The 19,122-nt window shown below is 43.6% G+C and overlaps 1 protein-coding gene, 1 non-coding gene and 1 pseudogene across 3 annotated transcripts in view; all 3 read left to right on the forward strand.

Moving 5' to 3' along the window:
- SLC9A8 (solute carrier family 9 member A8) overlaps positions 1–19,122 on the forward strand; it is a 79,366-nt gene that overhangs the window by 875 nt on the left and 59,369 nt on the right. Inside the window, exons 1-3 of one of the 2 annotated variants that reach the window (XM_034947719.3) lie at positions 638–756; positions 1,495–1,676; positions 9,541–9,621. In XM_034947719.3, the coding sequence (XP_034803610.1) occupies positions 1,646–1,676; positions 9,541–9,621 (112 nt within the window). In that variant the 5' untranslated portion in view covers positions 638–756; positions 1,495–1,645. Of the gene's footprint in view, positions 1–637; positions 757–1,494; positions 1,677–9,540; positions 9,622–19,122 lie in introns of those variants that run through there. The other variant, XM_003809261.5, reaches the window with a different exon arrangement.
- Positions 9,629–17,699, forward strand: LOC134729685 (cytokine-like nuclear factor N-PAC; annotated as a pseudogene).
- On the forward strand, positions 14,471–14,532 carry LOC112438009 (U7 small nuclear RNA). Its single transcript, XR_003026517.1, has one exon. It is a non-coding gene; the product is annotated as a U7 small nuclear RNA (small nuclear RNA).

The following is a 19,122-nucleotide window of genomic DNA, read 5'->3' on the forward strand; positions in this document are numbered from 1 at the left end:
ATCGTGATTAATTAACGTTCTTTGTGCCTAGTGTTCCATTATTGGAACGCTAAGCATGTGGGAGTTATTTATATCCTACTGCTCAAGGTCATCGCCAAGGTCTGATTTTTCTCACGTCTGCAGTTCTAAAAATTGCAACCTCTGGCATGAATGGGTTAAGTGTTCTGAAGGAAGCAAAATAGAGTTAAGGTTGGGGAGTCCACTCAGGAAAAAGTGACATTCAGCAGAAACTTGAATGACCAGAAGGAGGGATAGGAGAAATAACATCAGGTTCAAAAGGCCTGGCTCAAGAAAGAGTTTAGTGCTTTTGAGTGACAGGCAGCATGGCTGGTGTGTAGAGAGGAAGGGGGTTAGCTGGACAAGGGGAGATGGGGAAGGACGGGCTGTGTCCTCCAGGTACTTTTGGGCAAGTCCAAAAGTCATCTCCATACCTGCAGGGCAGAGTCTGTTGCAGATTGTAGATGCCCTCTCACTGTTTGTGGAATGAGTATGTGAAGATGAATAAGGAACCCCTTCATTGATACTGGAGTCCTTCACCTGATAACTTTTCAAATATATTTCTTGGCCATGTGGGGGTCATTTCATGTAATGAGTTATTTATTGAGCAGCTGCTCCATCCCAGACTAAACGGCCTCAGCAGCACAAAATAAAAGAGGCAATATAGCCCAGCGATTTCAAGTTTGGGTTTTCAGCTTGATTCTGCCACTCACTGAGATGTTGGTGAAGTTTTGCAACCTCCCTGAGCCTTAGTTATGCGTGAGTAAAAAACGGAAAGTAATCATACCCAATCAGACATGTTATACCTATTAAATGAGAGGTAGTGTGTTACCTAGTTTCTGGAATAAAGCAATGCTCATAAAATAATAACTTTTGTAGTCACAGTAACAGTTATTATAGCAATATTGTAGTAGTTCACAATCCCAGCACAGTGTGAAAGAGCTGTGGGAACATACGCAGTGGAGTGGGTAAATTCGGGTGTGGTAAGATGGGGTAATAGGAGGTGACATTTGAGCCGTTTGAAATCTGAGAGGGATTTTGTAAAGTAGGGTAGGGCATGCCCAGATCAACAACTGGGCAAATTCAGGTGGCTTCTTCAACTTGCAGAAATAATGCCAGGAAAATAATGTAAATTGGAGAAACAAAGGTGCTAAGTAAACAGTGTTGGACCTTGGAAAGTGATGAGACTCCAGTTTGCCTCCCTTTAAATCCCCCAGTATTTGCCAAAGAGCAGGCAGCATTTCATTTCTATACGAGCTCTGATTCCCTACCGTTCTTGTCCTCTAAGTGGCTGTATTCAAAAGCACCAGAGGCCACTGGTACCCTTGTGCTGTGCAGGCAGGGATTTTCTTAGTAGGTTTCTCTCGAAGGCCTGCCTGTTAAAGACTTCTGAATCCCATAAAGTTCTTGGACAGCTTCTCTTTCTGGTGTGAGGTGTGTGAATTGATGTTTTGGGACCCTTTTCCATTATCTAATTATGCTTTCTATGTCCTCCAGGAGGTTCCCCAATACTACTCATGAGGGTTTCAATGTCACCCTCCACACCACCCTGGTTGTCACGACGAAACTGGTGCTCCCGACCCCTGGCAAGCCCATCCTCCCCGTGCAGACAGGGGAGCAGGCCCAGCAAGAGGAGCAGTCCAGCGGCATGACCATTTTCTTCAGCCTCCTTGTCCTAGGTGAATATGGACACTGTCATCCCCATCATCTGCCATCCCGTGTCTGTGTGCTCGGTCTGTGTGTTTAACCCTGTCACTCCACTTGACTGTCAAGTTTTCCTCCCATTTGGTTTTCATATCAAACACTGAGGGAACATGATCAGTTTATAACATCATTAACAGGAAACTCTCTTCTTTATAAAATCATGGTGCTTAGCAAGTTCTGAAGAGCTCTTAATGTAATATCTTAGCCTTTGAAAGAAGGATTAAAAAAATTTTGGCCTAGAAAGAATCTTGAGGCCTGGCGCGGTGGCTCAAGCCTGACATCTCAGCACTTTGGGAGACTTGGGTGGATCACTTGAGGTTAGGAGTTCAAGACCAGCCTGGCCAACATGGTGAAACTCTGTCTTCACTAAAAATACAAAAATTAGCTAGGCGTAGTGGTGTATGCCTGTAATCACAGCTACTCAGGAGGCTGAGGCACGAGAATCACTTGAACCTGAGAGGCAGAGGTTGCAGTGAGCCGAGATCACGCCACTGCACTCCAGCCTGGATGACAGAGTAAGACTGTCTGGAAAAAAAAAAAAAAAAAAAAGAATCTTGAACATCTAGTTTAATGGATTTCAAGTTCTACTCAAAGGAGTATGCGCCTGTGCAGGGGATAAAGGAGCAGGGGGTGGGGTGGCAGGAGGTGGGAGGAGTCAGATGGGAGAATATCTGACCCCCTGCTCCTGGCTTCAATCAGAGCAGCATTTTGTGTTCATATTTATTTGACTTCCATGTGAATTTTATTTAATGGTTTTGCTGCTGATTGAAAGAGCAGAAACCCTTGCCCCAGCACCCTGTTTTCCTTAACCTCTGTCATTCTCATTAACCATGGTCATGACTTTTGCCATATCTATGCACCACCTGTATTGTTAATTTAGTTATGTACTATTTTTGATTAAATGCATTCACTCTCTGAAAACCTCATTTTGGGCCGAGTTTGGTGGCTCATGCTGGTAATACCAACACTTTGGGAGGCCAAGGCAGATGGATCACTTGAGGTCAGGAGTTCCAGACCAGCCTGGCCAACATGGTGAAACCCTGTCTCTACTGAAATTACAAAAATTAGCTGGGCGTGGTGGTATGTGCCTGTAATCCCCGCTACTCAGGAGGCTGAGGCAGGAGAATTGCTTGAACCTGGGAGGCGGAGGCTGCGGTGAGCCAAGATCGTGCTACTGTACTGTAGCCTGGGCGACAGAGTGAGACACTGTCTTAAAAAAAAAAAACAAAAAAACCCAAAAAACTAATTTTGTTCAACCTTCTCTTTTAGTGTGTGAGGAAATTTCAGCATAGAGAAGTCAGGTGGTTGTCATACCGGGCTGATATAAGACTAGAGACTGATAACCAGGTTACCAGATACCAGTCGAGAGGTTTAGATAAAAGACAAAAACTTAAATGCCTCCCAGTGTGCCTCCATCTCAAAAAACAAACAAACAGACAAAAAAGAAATCCAGTTGAAACTACACAACCACTTTTGATTAGCTAAGGAATAAATAGCTTTGAGTTTGACCCAAGTTCAAATTCTTTTTTTTTTCTTGAGATGGAGTCTTGCTCTGTCGCCCAGGCTGGAGTGCAGTGGCATTATCTCAGCTCACTGCAAGCTCTGCCTCCCGGGTTCACGCCGTTCTCCTGCCTCAGCCTCCCAAGTAGCTGGGACTACAGGTGCCTGCCACCATGCCCAGCTAATTTTTTGTATTTTTAGTAGAGTTGGCATTTCACTCTGTTGGCCAGGATGGTCTCAATCTCCTGACCTCGTGATCCACCTGCCTCGGCCTCCCAAAGTGCTGGGATTACAGGCGTGAGCCACCACGCCCAGCCAAGTCCAAATTCTTGTTTGGCCGGGCGCCGTGGCTCACACCTATAATCCCAGCACTTTCGCGTGGATCATCTAAGGTCAGGAGTTCGAGACCAGCCTGGCCAACACGGTGACTCCATCTCTACTAAAAATACAAAAAATTTTAGCCAGACGTGGTGGCGGGCACCTGTAATCTCAGCTACTCGGGAGGCTGAAGCAGGAGAATCACTTGAACCCGGGAGGCAGAGGTTGCAGTAAGCCGAGATCGCGCCACTGCACTCCAGCCTGAGTGACAAGAGGGAAACTCCATACCCCACCCCCCCAAAAAAACAAAAACAAATTCTTGTTTGAAAGTGAAACAAGCATTTCATTTGCTGCTTTTCTTTAATGATACCAAAGTCATACTCCTAATGAGATTAGGTCTTTTCAGAAAGTTAAAAGGTGCAACTGTTTTTTTTTTTTTTATTTCTCTGATGTGTATTAGGACTGTTTATTAAGGAAAAGTATAACTTCTCTTACATTTATATTCTGTCTCTGGTGAGTGGTCAAAGAATTTTAATAATACACTTGAGGCCAGCGATTTGAGACCAGCCTGGGCAACATAGTGAGACTCTGTCTCTACAAAAAATAAAAGATTTTAATAATACAGTCTTTTTATTTGAAATCCTAGGACTCATCCTTGTCTGTCATAGTTTTAGAAACTTTTAAACCGATACTGAAAAAGTACACAGACCAGAAGTATACAATGTCTCATATAGATTTAATACACCCTGGTAATTTTTTACCCTGTAAATGTAGTTGAATTCTATTTCTAGGGGATTACTTCAACAATGAAGGACTCTCTTTTGTTTTATTTTCTTTTTCTTTTGTGATAGTAGTCGAAGACAAAGAAGAAAAGCATTTCTTTTCTTGATTGAGAAATCTTTAGTAGCTGAAGTCTTCCTTCAGGATTAAGGAGTATTATTAGTCTATTTACACTGCTGTCAATTTGATATGTTAGACAATATAAAAGGCGGGCCTGGAAAAAAAAACTTTTGTAATCACTTTTTTTTTAAGGGAAATTGAAAAGTATAATATGACTTTTAAAGTAACTTCCAGGGCGTGGAGCATTTAAGATTAGCTGAACAAAAGACCACAAAACAGGTTTCTATAATGTACTTTTTAAACCAGGCAAAATCCTGCCCAGTGTTAATACATCTTTGGGGCCAGAAAGGCTGAACTTGCTGTATATTTCTCTTGGATTGCCCTCTCCAAACAGATTATAAACCTAGACTCTAGAGTCACACCAATGTTAGATGGCTTTCATTTTCACCTAATCAGATTCTTGATAGTTTATGAGTTAGTGTCTCTGCTTATGTGGAGGTTAGCATGTATTACCTAAACAGAATGATGCTTTCTTTTTAAGTAAATTTAAGGCATTGTTTGCCTGTTGCATGTTATTTTATTTCTGATTAGATATCCAAACATTGAATTTTTTTTTTTTTTTTGCCCTGAGATGGAATCTTGTTCTGTTGCCCAGGCTGGAGTGCAGTGGCATGATCTCACCTCACTGCAACTTCTGCCTCCCGGGTTCAAGTGATTCTCCTGCCTCAGCCTCCCAAGTAGCTGGGGTTACAGGTGCCCGCCACCACACCCAGCTAATTTTTGTATTTTTAGTAGAGATGGGGTTTCGCCATGTTGGCCAGGCTGGTCTTGAACTCTTGACCTCAGATGATCCACCTGCCTCAGCCTCCCAAAGTGCTGGGATTATAGGCATGAGCCACCACACCCAGTTCAAACAATGTAAATCTGATGGTGTTTTAAAAATTGCTGTTATTAGGTAACTTGCTAATTCATGAATAAATGAACTCAAGTGAATTAAGGGAAATTAGCCCATAGTTTATTCTAGACCTCAGAACTCCTGACCTGGAATTCATTTGCCACTTTTTGTTACTCTTTTAGTTAATTCAAATGAAATGGTAACTTTTGTGTCCTGTAAGCACATGACAGGATTACAGTGTGTTCCTCTTTGTTGAGAAGGGATGACAAAACTCTGTAGTTACTTTTGATTTTTAGAAGCTTGAAATCAGTTGACTTGCATTTAACCGTTGTTGATCTTTGACTCCACAAGAAAAAATGGGGAATCATTGTTATTTACGTACACTAGATTAACAATTAACATTATTTGACACATACATTTTATGGGCCTTGAAACTTAATGGAGTTATTATGATTGATATGTGTTTTATATATTTTCCATAGTCATTACTCCAGGCATGAAAAATTGAAAGCACACCCTCCATACCACACAGAAGTGTTTGCCCTTTCTTGCTCGGTTTTTTTCCAAGTGTACTTGAAAACGTGCTTGTTTTTGCATATACAGATGTATATTCGTAAGTACATGCAGAAACACAAATAATACATGTTTGGAGTTGCGAATTTGTTTTGACATAAATGGGGTCCCATAACTTGCCTTTTCATCTCACAGAATGTCTTGGAGATCATTGTATTGGTATTTTTTCTGTCTACCTCATTCTTTTTTTTTTTTGTAGTAAATACGTAACATACATTTACAATTTTAACCACTTTAAAATGTACAGTTCAGCAGCATCTAGTACATTCACAATGTTGTGCAGCTATCACTACTATCTAGTTTCAGAACATTTTCATCACCCCAAAAGAAAACCATTAAAAGCAGTCATTCCCCATCCCTCCCTTTTCTAGTCCTTGGCAACCACTATTCTGCTTTCTGTCTCTAGGAATTTGCCTATTTAGAATATTTCATATAAATGAAACCATATAATATGTGGCCTTTTGTGTCTGGTTTCTATTACTTAGCATAATGTTCTCAAGATTCATGTTATAGCATATGTTAGAATTGCATTCCTTTCTATGGCTGAGTAATATTCCACTGTATGGATATGCCACATGATGTTTATTCATTCATCAGTGAACATTTGGATTGTTTCTACCTTTTGGCTGTTGTGAATACTGCTGCTGTGAACATTTGTGTATAGGCTTTTGTGTGGATAAACGTTTTTATTTCTTTTGGATATATACCTGCAAGTGGAATTGCCGAGTCAAACGGTTACTGTATGTTTAACTTTCTCAGAAACTGACAAATGTTTTCCACGGGGGCTGCACCATTTTACAAGGGTTCCAGTTTCTCCATGTTCTTGCGAACACTTGTTTTCTGGTTTTAAAAAAATGATAGACTGGGCGTGGTGGCTCATACCTGCAATCTCAGCACTTTGGGAGGCTGAGGCGGGCAGATCACTTGAGGCCAGGAGTTCGAGACCAGCCTGGCAATATGGCGAAACCCTGTCTCTACTAAAAATACAAAAAATTTAGCTGGGTGTGGGCGTGGTGGCATACACCTATAATCCCAGCTATTCGGGAGGCTGAGGCACTAGAATCATTTGAACCTGGGAGGTGGAGGTTTCAGTGAGCTGAGATTGCACCACTGCACTCCAGCCTGGGTGACAGAGTGAGACTCTGTCTCGGGGGAAAAAAAAATTATAGCTATCCTAGTGGATATGAAATTGTATTTTTGTTTTTTTTTGTTTCTTTGAGATGGAATCTTGCTCTGTCTCCCAGGCTAGAGTGCAGTGGCATGATCTTGGCTCACTGCAACCTCTACCTCCTGGGTTCAAGTGATTCTCCTGTCTCAGCTTCCCATATAGCTGGGATTCAGGTGCGCACCACCACACCCTGCTAATTTTTGTATTTTTAGTAGAGACGGCATTTCACCATGTTGGCCAGGCTGGTCTTGAACTCCGACCTCAGGTGATCTGCTTGCCTCGGCCTCCCAAAGTGCTGGGATTCCAGGTGTGAGCCACCGCACCAGGCCCTCACTGTATTTTTTAAAAAATCTTACATGTCCTTCCAGTGAATCATTGTATTTTGATTTTAGTTTCCCTTGTGACTATTGATGTTGAGCATCTTTTGTCTATTCATGTCCTATGCCCGTTTAAAAGCTGTGGTGTTTGTCTCTTGGCTGTTGAGTTTAAGAGTTCTTTATATATTGTGGATAGTACACCTTTATCAGATATATGATTTGCAAATATTTTCTCCCCTTCTATGGATTGTCTTTTCTGACTTTATTCTTTTTAATGGCTGAAGGCTATTACCTGGCATTGATGAGCCTTATATTAACTCTTTCTGTTAATAGTTTCCCCTTTTGCTCTTAAAGCCGCAAAGAGTTGTTTGACCTATTTATGAGAATAACTTAAATTTTTAAAAATCTAGCTTGGTACAAAGGAAGAGCAGAAACTGGTTCAACTCTCTTGGTCTATTTTCTGTCCACTTATGTGCTTATTTGCCGTTTTTTGTTTTGTCTAGACATTGGGCATGTTCATTAGTCACATGTTATGTTTATGCACTGGAACTTTTTTCTTGCCATTAGTATTTAATGTAGGATTTCTAACTAGGTTAAATATTTATATAAAAATAACACCACAGATTGATAGTTTAAAGCACAGAATGAAAAGAGGACAAAATGTCTACATTTACAACACTCTGGCCACCTGGTGTTTTTTGGTGGGATTAAAGAAACCTAATTTGTCAATGCAGCCTCTGAGGGTGACCAGTTAACAGGCATGTGGATTGTTTAAACATTTCCTTGAAAAAAATAACAAAATTAATGTTAGTCCTGTTAATACTGTGGTTGATGAGCTGGTATACCATCTAGGTGCCCAATAAAAGAAAGACATGCACGCTAACATTTGGATTAGGAAATTGCATTCAGGAATAATTTTTGTGAAGTACCCATTTTTTTTGCCGGGGGGTTGGGGGGGCCAGAAATATCCCTTTCAAATAGTTTTATTTTACATCTTCTTATTTTCTTTCATAACAACACCTCTGTGAGGAAAGTTAGACATTATTCTCTTTTGGAGGTTGAGGAATGAAGGCATCCAGCCAAGTGGGAGGTGGTGGGGTATGCTGTGGTTAAGAGCACAGATTTGGAATCTGACTCAATACTGCAGCACCTACCAGTGGTGTGACGGGGGCTGTGATGTCTAGAAGCCTCAGTTTTCTGATCTGTAATCAGAGAAGATAGTGGCAATGACAGCTAATTCCGAGGGAAGTTGGAGGATTAAATGAGAGAGTATTTGGGGTGTTCAGCCTAGTTCATGGCTCATGGGAAGCCCTCAGCCGATGGGAATGGCAGGACACAGCTGCACCCAGCTGGGGAGCAGGAGTGTTCCATATTCAGATCTCTGATGTTCTTGTCACCAAACCATTTACTTTTTCCTGTTTGTAAAACCCTTACTTCCCTCTATGTTAAGAGCCAGTCACATGATGGCAAAATAATTTGTGTCAATGCAATCTGTTGCAGTTACATTTATGTAAAAGTGATTGATTTCATTGACTTCCTCTTCACCATATGGTGTTCCAGTTGATAATCACTTCCAAAAAGTTGAAGACCATTTCTCAGAATCAGAAAAATTTGAATAATTTTAAATAATTGTATAAGGTTTAACAGCTTATATAAAAAAATAGGTTCCTGGCTGGTCACTGTGGCTCACGCCTGTAATCCCAGCACTTTGGGAGGCCAAGGTGAGTGGATTGCTTGAGCCCAAGAGTTGGAGACGAGCCTGTGCAATGTGGCGAAACCCCATCTCTACTAAAAATACAAAAAAATTAGTTGGGTGTGGTGTCATGTGTCTCTAGTCCCAGCTACTTGGGAGGCTGAGATGGGAGAATCACCTGAGCCTGGGAAGTTGAGACTGCAGTGACCCTAGATCATACCACTGCACTCTAGCCTGGATGACACAGTGAGACTCTGTCTCAAAAAAGTTAGATTTCTGTTCCTCTTCCAATAACTACTGGGAAACAAACTAGTTCAGGCAGACAAAGAAGTATAGAGAAAATATAATAAACATTGTAAATGTACCTCCAGTTTAAGAAATGAGACATGAAAAACACAGCTGAAGTTCACTGTGTTATTCCAATTGTCCATTTCTGTGAGGACCCCCCCAGAAATAACCACTGACTTGAACTTGGTGTTTATCATTCAGAATTGGGTGTTTTTTTAAAAACATTGTATTATTTTTTTTTCCACAGCTATCTGCATCATATTGGTGCATTTACTGATCCGATACAGATTACATTTCTTGCCAGAGAGTGTTGCTGTTGTTTCTTTAGGTAAGTGTGTATTGGTGATTCCATAATAAAAGCAGTAACAATAACTACCATTTTTTGAGTGCCTCTTTAGTGCCAGGAACCACAAGAGATGCATCACATCCCTGATCTCATTTGATCCTCGCTGCAACCTGCCCTAAGGGTGTTATGATCCCATTTTACAGATGAGGACACTGGGGCTCAAGAAGGGTAGTGACCTCCTAAAGGTCATGTAGAAGCCCAAAGGCCATACAGCTCTGTACAGCTCAAAGGCCCTTTCTTAGCCTTTTGCTTCTGGTAGAACTACCCTTGGGGAACATTGACCTCTACTGCTAGGCTAGGCTGACATCCAACTCAACTAAGATAAGCAGTGACACTTCATAGAGTCACTCAATTTTATAGACAGAAGGGACTCTGACTTTACAGTTTAGGAGGAAGGAATGGCTCACTTAATGCCAGAGTCAGGTCTAAAGTCTTCAGAGAGCATTGTGCTCTACCCCACTTACATTTCTGTTTTGTTTCCTGTGCCAATTAACTGTTGAGATCTAGTTGCAGTGAATGAACCCGTGTAATAACAGGTGTGAATGCACACACAAGTTCATTGAAGTGGTTAGTGAAGGAAGAAGTGGGGAATTTCCGTAAGTGTAAATTCAAGGCTAAAATGTGGGTGGAGACATGTAAGGCACAGTAAATAAAGTCTTACTAAGGTCAGCCAAAGCTTTTTATCAGTTTATTATGTTGCAGTCACTTTTACTAGTTTCTACTTGCCTACTGATGGTATTTAATTTTTCCTGATCACTGCTGATGTTTAGAAATTAACTTTCATTGCCTGGTAGATCTTTAGTGGAGTAGTAATTCTTTCACAAGATAGTTATTGTTTAGGTTAGCTTTGGAAATGATTGTTTAGACTGTTCACTAGCCTCCCCCTCCTCCCATCACCCCAGCAGTCCTACTACCTTGGTTCAGACTCTCCTGTATTTTCCCTGGACTTCAGTACTAAGTGCCAGATCCTGGCTTGTGAGGCTTCACATTGTCATCTATCTCATTTATGCCTTATGACCTCCAGGTGATGCCGTATTTTAAGGAATGGGCACCACTGGATAGTGTTGACCTTGAGTACAGGTTTCAAAACCAGTTTTACTCAAAAAGTTCTTGTTCTGTTTTTAGCATGTTTTTTAGCAATATATCTTGGTAGATTCTAACAACCTTAGCTAGTAAGATAGTCATAGAGCTCTAAGAATAGGAGCCTTGCTCATTAACATTCCTTTCTGCTATTAGGCATGTTGAAAAGAACCTATGTGACTAATACCCATAATTCTGGGACATTCGGTAAAGGCTTAAGAACTACTCCAAGGAATTTACAGTTGTGTGGTCAGTTTTATAGCTTCTTAAATAAATTTGTTATCAAAATTATGGTTGGTGTGTATTTAGATATTATACACATGAAAATTAAAATGATAATTCTTATAATTTCGTTTGGAATTTCAAGCTCCTCATGTTTCTTGAATGTTTGGGTAACTGCAGCTTGCTGAACACCAGTGCTTCTATTAGGACTTAGAGCAGACATTGTTGGTGGCTTACCAAAGAGTCATTTCCCCCTTCTTCTTTGAAAATAGAACCCCAAATTTGATCAGGTATCTTGCCACAGTGTGCTCAAGGAAGATGGGCCCCTCCAAGTCAAGATTGGTCTTTGCCATCATGTTAATTTCACTCTTCTCTGCCAATCATTAGTTGAGGGGGTGGAGGCGGCAAGGCAGTGCGAAACCCAGTTCTGGCCAGTGACACCAAGGGGAAGCGTGATGAGGTAGTGGGTCCTGGAAAATATTTTCCTCTCAGATAGTAATGAGAAATTTCCTCTTCATTTCTTTGATGCTGCTGAATGAGGGTGTGATGCCTAGTGGACTGGTAGCCATCTTGCAACTACTGTGGCTCAAAGACAAAAGCCAGAATGCTAAGGATTGCCAAGGGGACAGATGGGAATCCCAGATTATTGATAGCATTGTTGCTTTGTTGAGTTGATAGCCCTGAAACTTCCTATCTTAGTGCTACCTTTTATATGAGATAATAAACATCTATTAGCTGTTGTTGACTTGGAATAAAGAAAAAACCAAAACCAACAACTATTGTTTAAGCCATTTTTAGTCTAGGTTCTTTTACTTGCAACTAAAAGCATCTTAACTAACATAGAACTCTTTCCATTCAAGGGACAAAACCCAATTCAAAAGAAAATAAATTGGCCAGGCGCGGTGGCTTACGCCTGTAATTCCAGCACTTTGGGAGGCTGAGGTGGGTGGATCGCCTGAGGCCAGGAGTTCAAGACCAGCCTGGCCAACATGGTGAAACCCCTGTCTCTACTAAAAATAGAAAAATTAGCTGGGCATGGTTGCAGGTGCTTGTAATCCCAGCTACTCTGGAGGCTGAAGCAATAGAACCACTTGAGTCCAGGACGCGGAAGTTGCATTGAGCTCCAGTCACGCCAGGGCACTCCAGCCTGGGTGACAGAGCAACACTCTGTCTCAAAAAAAACAAACAAATAAACAAAAAAAATTGGTGGGGGTAGGGGCGCTCACCTCTTGACTCATGTAACTGGCAAAACTACAGGTAGTATTAGCTTGAGACTTAGCTGAATCAGGTCTCCTGGACCCAGTTCTTCTCCATGCCTCAGCAGTGAATCCCTTTTCCCCGGCTTCGCTGTCAGGCAGGCTCTCTTGCTGTGGTACTCTGATCCGCTCTCAGACAGGCTCTTGGTGTGGTAAGCCCTTAAAGCAGTAACTGCAGTGGGAGAGAGGACCTCCTCTTCTTTCTGGCACCAAAAGTTACAGGATGAACTCTGACCACCTGGCGACCTCAATTGGGAGTGGGGTGGAATGGTGTTGGGAGTCAGCCAGAGCGCTCCATCTACAAGGTTCATTTCTTCACTGATGTTGCAGAAATAATTGTAGCCTGAATAGCCAGGTCTTGGGAGAAGTGATGGAAAGGCAGTCTTGCTTTCAATGCTTACTTGCTAACTCAGGTGACTGGAAACCCAAGAGCACTTCCAGGGAGAGTGCTGAGGTCCAGAAAGTACTTTTTAAAAATTTTGTTAGAAGACATTTGGTTAGAATTTGTAAATGCTGACATAGCTATCAAAGTAATTCTATATTTCATAAAGCTAAAGAAATGGAAGGAAAATGTTTTTCCCCAGCTGGAGCAAAGTGTAACAAAATATTGAGATATCTACCATTTCAAGAATTTCCAACTTTTGTGCCAAAAAAGAATCTAGAAGAAGTTGCCAGAGAAAGTATGGTTTTCATTCTTTCAGGGATAAATTTTCCTCTCCTGCCAGAAGTTGCTTTGTAGCTTGCAGTCATTTCGAGACATTACTGGTCTTTTGCTTTATAGTTAGGTGTTCAGCGTTCCTAAGAAATTCTCAGTATAGAAAAGGACCATCTGCACTCCAAAAGCACATGTCCCCTCCTTCTACTTTACTGTATTTTTAAATGAGTGTCTGTCTGGCCACTTTTCATTCTTTATAAAAATACAGTGTCAACCTGAAGTTCTAAAGAGTTCCTTGGCCCCTGTTCAAAGCTTTCAGGATACTTTCTATACTTTATGGAATTCTGTAGTTTGGGCCTTTTAAAAACTAATTTCTTTTGCACAGTTAAACAACTACTATATATAGAAAAAAGAAAAATCCTGTTTATTGACAATTATTTTTATCTTGTTTCATTCTCTTCCAGTCCATGTGTAGACATGTCCATATGTATTAGATGACTTTATACAGTTTAATTTGAGTTTATATCATTTTTTCTGTTCTTTCCATGTATTAGTTGAGTTCACATATTTATTTATTTATCTTTTTTTTTTCAGACAGAGTCTCGTTCTGTCACCCAGGCTGGAGTGCAATCACGATCTTGGCGCACTGCAACCTCCGCCCCCTGGGTTCAAGCGATTCTCCTGCCTCAGCCTCCTGAGTAGCTGGGATTACAGGCACATACCACCATGCCTGGCTAATTTTTGTATTTTTAGTGGAGACAGGGTTTCACCATGTTGGCCAGGCTGGTCTCGAACTCCTGACCGCAAGTGATCTGCCTGCCTCAGCTTCCCAAAGTGCTGGGATTACAGGCATGAACCACTGTGCCCGGCCCATATTTATTTTTTCACTGGCTGTGTAATGCTGATTCATGTATATATTTTAGGCTAAAATTTGTAAGGAATGAAAATGAGGCTGGGTGCAGTGGCTCATGCCTGTAATCCCAGCACTTTGGGAGGCCGAGGCGGGCAGATCACCTGAGGTCAAGAGTTCGAGAACAACCTGGCCAACATGGCGAAACCCCATCTCTACTAAAAATAACAAAATTAGTCAGGTGTGGTGGGGCACACCTATAGTCCCAGCTATTCAGGAGGATGGGGCAGGAGAATCACTTGAACCTGGGAGGCAGAGGTTGTAGTGAGCTGAGATCGCGCCACTGCATTCCAGCCTGGGCAACAGATAGAGACTGCATCTCGAAAAAAGAAAAAGAAAAAGAAAATGAAATACTTGTAAGCGTATGGCCAGCATCCTCTGTTGAATAATACCAAAGACAGGAGTTTCCCCCTAACCCCAAAAATCATGCTTTATTTTAGAGTGAGAAAAGGCCAGATTAGGGTTATAAGTGGAGGGCTGGAAGTTTGACTTTCAGTTGCCAAAGTTTAGCCTTAATACTGCTGATGATTAGAAAAACTGTGATTTAACTTACAAACTAGATTTGATTGAATCATTGGGTAAATAGAATATACAAAAGTGCTCCCCTGTCATAACTTTTTAAACCATATTTGTGCTACTTAATTCTATTCCTTCTTGTTTTCTACTAAAATATTTTAATTTTTTTGTTTTTTAAGGATAGTACTTTTGGCCAGTTACAGCTCTTTCAGAATTTGTCTAGCAGGCTTTCTGGTTTTTGTTGGAAAGCTCCCGTACCCCCACCAAAAAAAAAAAAAATTTTTTTTTTTTTTTTGAGACAGAGTTTCACTTTTGCCACCCAGGCTGGAGTGCAATGGCACGATCTCGGCTCACTGCAACCTCCGTCTCCCTGGTTCAAGTGATTCTCCTGCCTCAGCCTCCCGAGTAGCTGGGATTACAGGTGCCTGCCACCACGCCCAGCTAACTTTTTGTATTTTTAGTAGAAACGGGGTTTCACCATGTTAGCCAGGCTGGTCTTGAACTCCTGACATCAGGTAATCCGCCTGCCTCGGCCTCCCAAAATGCTGGGATTACAGGCGTGAGCCAATGCACCCCGCCTAATTTTATATATATATATTTTTAGTAGAGACGGGGTTTCTTCGTGTTGGTCAGGCTGGTCTTGAACTCCCGACCACAGGTGATCCACCACCTTGGTCTCCCAAAGTGTTGGAATTACAGCCGTGAGCCACCGTGCCTGGCCAAAAAATTGTTTTTAATTAAAAAAAAAAAAAAAAAAAAGGACCTGGCACAGTGGCTCATGCCTGTAATCCCAGCACTTTGGGAGGCCGAGGTGGCCGGATCACCTTGAGGTCAGGAGTTTGAAACCAGCCTGGCCAACATGGCAAAACCTCATCTCTATTAAAAATACAAAAATTACCCAAGCATGGTGGCATATACCTGTAATCCCAGCTACTCAGGAGGCTGAGGCAGGAGAATCACTTGACTCGGTAGACGGAGGTTGCAGTGAGCCAAGATTGTGCCACTGCACTCCAGCCTGGGTGACAGAGTGAGACCCTGTCTCAAATAAATAATAATAATAATAATAATAATGTATTAATATATTTTACACATAGCATGGCACACAGTATGGATACGTGTGTGTGTGTATGCATTTATTTCTTTTTAACACAGTGCAAATACATAGGTGTGTGTGTATGTGTATATATATATATATATATATATTTTTTTTTTTTTTTTTTTTTGAGAGAAAGAAAACTTGTGCTGGGATTCTACACTTTGTAACCTGATTATTAATACATTTGAGGATGTTTTCGGTGGCCCATGCGTCGGGGATGGTTGGATAGTAAGATGGGGACTGTGAGTTCGCTGCTCAGCAACCTGATGTGGGGGAAACTCGGCTGGTATCCTCCTTCACCAGGAAAGATCGTTAATCCACCGAAGGACTTGAAGAAACCTCATGGGGCCGGGCGCGGTGGCTCACGCCTATGATCACAGCACTTTGGGAGGCCAAGGTGGGCGGATCACGAGGTCAGGAGGTTGAGACCATCCTGGCTAACATGGTGAAACCCCGTCTATACTAAAAATACAAAAAAAAAAAATTAGCCAGGCGTGGTGGCAGGCTTCTAGTCCCAGCTCCTCAGGAGGCTGAGGCAGGAGAATAGCATGAACCCGGGAGGTGGAGCTTGCAGTGAGCCGAGATCGCACCACTGCACTCCAACCTGGGCAACAGAGCGAGACTCCATCTCAAAAAAAAAAAAAGAACCTCATGGAAAGAAATGCTTCTTTGTGAAATTTTTTTGGAACATAAGATCATGCCTGGATTAAAGTGAAACAGCTGAAGCCATATCATGCTCATAAAGAGGAAATGATGAAGATTCTCAAGGGTAAACTATTCCAGCAAGCGGTGGATGCCGCCAAAGAGTTTCTCAGGAGAGCCCAAAGGGAAAGATCAGACGTCATCCCACAATTCTGCTGATGACAAGAATCGGCTTAATTCCAGTGAGGAGAGAAGCAGGCCAAACTCAGGTGATGAGAAGTGCAAACAGCCTGTCTGAAGGAAAAGTGAAGAAGATCATGGGAGATGGAAAGAAGGGGGTGTCTTCGGGCTCTTCAGAGACAGGCTCCAAATCCCCTCTGAAAAGAATCCAAGAGCAAAGTCCCCAGAAGCGGGGTCAGCCCCCAAAGAATGAGAAGAATGTCACCATCCTGGAGTCCGGTACCTTGAAGTGGATGATGGCCGGACCAGTGGCTGCATTTAAATGGCAGCCGACCAGAAGCGAGCCTGTTAAAGATGCAGATCCTCATTTCCATCATTTCCTGCTAAGCCAAACAGAAGCCATCTCTGTCTGTTACCAGGCAATCACAAAGAAGTTGAAAATATGTGAAGAGGAAACTGGTTCCACCTCCATCCGGGCAGCTGACAGCACGGCCGTGAATGGCAGCATCACAGACAAAAAGATGGGATTTGGGGGCCTTGGTCGCATGAGAAGTGGAATCGTCTCTAACTTGCTAAAAATGGGTCACACAGTGACTGGAACCGCACTGCCAAGAAACGTGATTTGTTCATCTAGGAGGGGGCCTGCCTGGGAAGAACCCCTGCTGAAGTCCTCTCAACCTGTGACATCACTTTCGCCCGTGTGTTGGATCCCAAGGCGGCCAGGGACCTGGTGCTGGGCCCCAGTGGTATGCTGCAAGGGCTCTGCCCTGGAAAGTGCTACGTGGACATGTCAACGGTGGACGCTGACATAGTCACTTAGCTGGCCCGGGTGATTGCGTCCAGGTTGGGGGGTCGCTTTCCAGAAGCTCCCATCTCAGGGAATCAGCAGCTTTCTAATCACGGAATGTTGGTGATCTTAGCAGCTGGAGACAGGGGCCTATAGGAGGACTGCAGCAGCTGCTTCCAGGCGATAGGGAAGACCTCCTCCTTCCTAGGTGAAGTTGGCAACGCAGCCAAGATGATGCTGATCGTGAACATAGTCCAAGGGAGCTTCATAGCCATGATCACTGAGGTGCTGACCCTGGCCTAGGTGACAGATCAGGCCCAGCAGACACTCTTGGACATTCTCAATCAGGGACAGTTGGCCAGCATCTTCCTAGTCCAGAAGTGCCAAAATACCCTGCAAGGAAACTTTAAGCCTGATTTCTACCAAAATACATGCAGAAGGATCTCTGCTTAGCCATTGCGCTAGGCAATGTGGTCAACTGTCCGACTCCCATGGCAGCTGCAGCCAACCAGGTGTACAAAAGAGCCAAGGCACTGGACCAGTCCAACAATATGTCTGCTGTGTCCTGAGCCTACATACACTAAGCCGTCGGACCCCCCGCCCCCAGCCCTCTAATCTCTCCGCTAACTCCCTCTTCCTCACATGGGGTCAGGGGCCTGGGACTTTGCTCTGGACCAGCCCACCTGTCTCCATTTCCTTTTACACAGACTTTGAGACTTGCCATCAGCACAGCACACAGCAGCACCCTTCCTTTGAGGCTGGTATGGAGGAGACGAGTGTCAGCAGGATTGGCTCATGGGAAAGCTCTTGAGCAGGGCACTGGCCTCCACACGAGGAGGTGGCTGTGTGTGCACATACACACATACACACACACACACACACACGAGGAGGTGGCTGTGTACACACACACACACACACACACACACACTCTCTCTCTCTCTCTCTCTCTCTGTCTCTCTCTCTCTCTCTCACCCCAGGATAGAAACTGCCCAGAAACAGCTGCCTGGCTTTTTTTCTTCTTCCAAGCTTGTCTTATCTCAAACCCCTTCCAGTCAAGGAACTAGAATCAGCAATGAGAGTTGGAAGCCTTCCCACAGCTTCCCCCAGAGCGAAGAGGCTATAGTCATGTCCACTTCCCCCACTGAATTCTCTGCAGGGAGAGGACTTGGGCCCAGATGAGCCAGACCAGACTCCAGACGGAGGGTCCCGTGGGGCCCCCAAACTCAGGTGATGAGCTGAGAAAGAGAAAGATGTTCACGTCTAAGCGTCCAGTGTGCACCTAGCACTCCTTAGACGCCTTTGTGAACTGAAAAGAGACTGGCAGAGTCCTGCGAAAATGAGGCCCTGGCTTTCCAGGGAGTATGGTGAGCATCTGGCCTTCGCTGCCTCGAAGTGACACCCCAGACACCACTGCCACAGTGGGCGCTTGCCCCGCCCTGGGCTGTTCTAGTATTTGGATTTGCATTCCAGTCCTTGGGAGGGGGTCCTCAGGGTCATTAGTGAGGAGCCAAGAGGAGTGGGGTTGGGGGACACTCCTTCCTGTTTCTGTTAGGCCACAGACTCTTCACGTGCCTCTGAAGAGCTGCTCTGACCTTGGTCTCCTCCCCGCAGTCCCACATTCTCCAGCCTGCCCAGCCAAGCCCCCTGCATGCCCACTGCTCTCTGTCCTCCCTTCTCCCCGCCTTCCTCTCATGGAGACAGTATTTCTTTCTGTCTGTCTGTCCCTTCTTTGGCCCAGACCCAGCCTGACCAACGATAAGCATTTCTTAGGCTCAGCTCTTGATATGGAAATGAGTGTCTTCACTCCAGCCAGCATCATGGTCTTCGGTGCTTCCGGGCCTGGGGTCTGTCGGGGGTGAAAAGAACTGGCCTGACCTACCTGAACTGACTGACCCTCTGGGGTGGGTCTGGGACGGGTCTGGGACATCCTCGAGGCCCTAGCATTTCTCCTTGGATAGGGGACCAGAGGGCGCTTGGGATGTTGCATAAGAACAGGAAGTCACCCAAGGGATGTCAATTTCTTATCCCTCTGCATGGGTTGGATTTTCCAAAATCATAATTTGCAGAAGACCAGCACTTATGGTGGAATGTATATTATAAGGCAGCCACACTGGGGCAGGGTCCCTCCCCTCTCCCCAC

This window comes from Pan paniscus, chromosome 21 (genome assembly GCF_029289425.2).
Source record: "Pan paniscus chromosome 21, NHGRI_mPanPan1-v2.0_pri, whole genome shotgun sequence".
In the NCBI taxonomy this organism is placed as follows: Eukaryota; Metazoa; Chordata; class Mammalia; order Primates; family Hominidae; genus Pan; species Pan paniscus.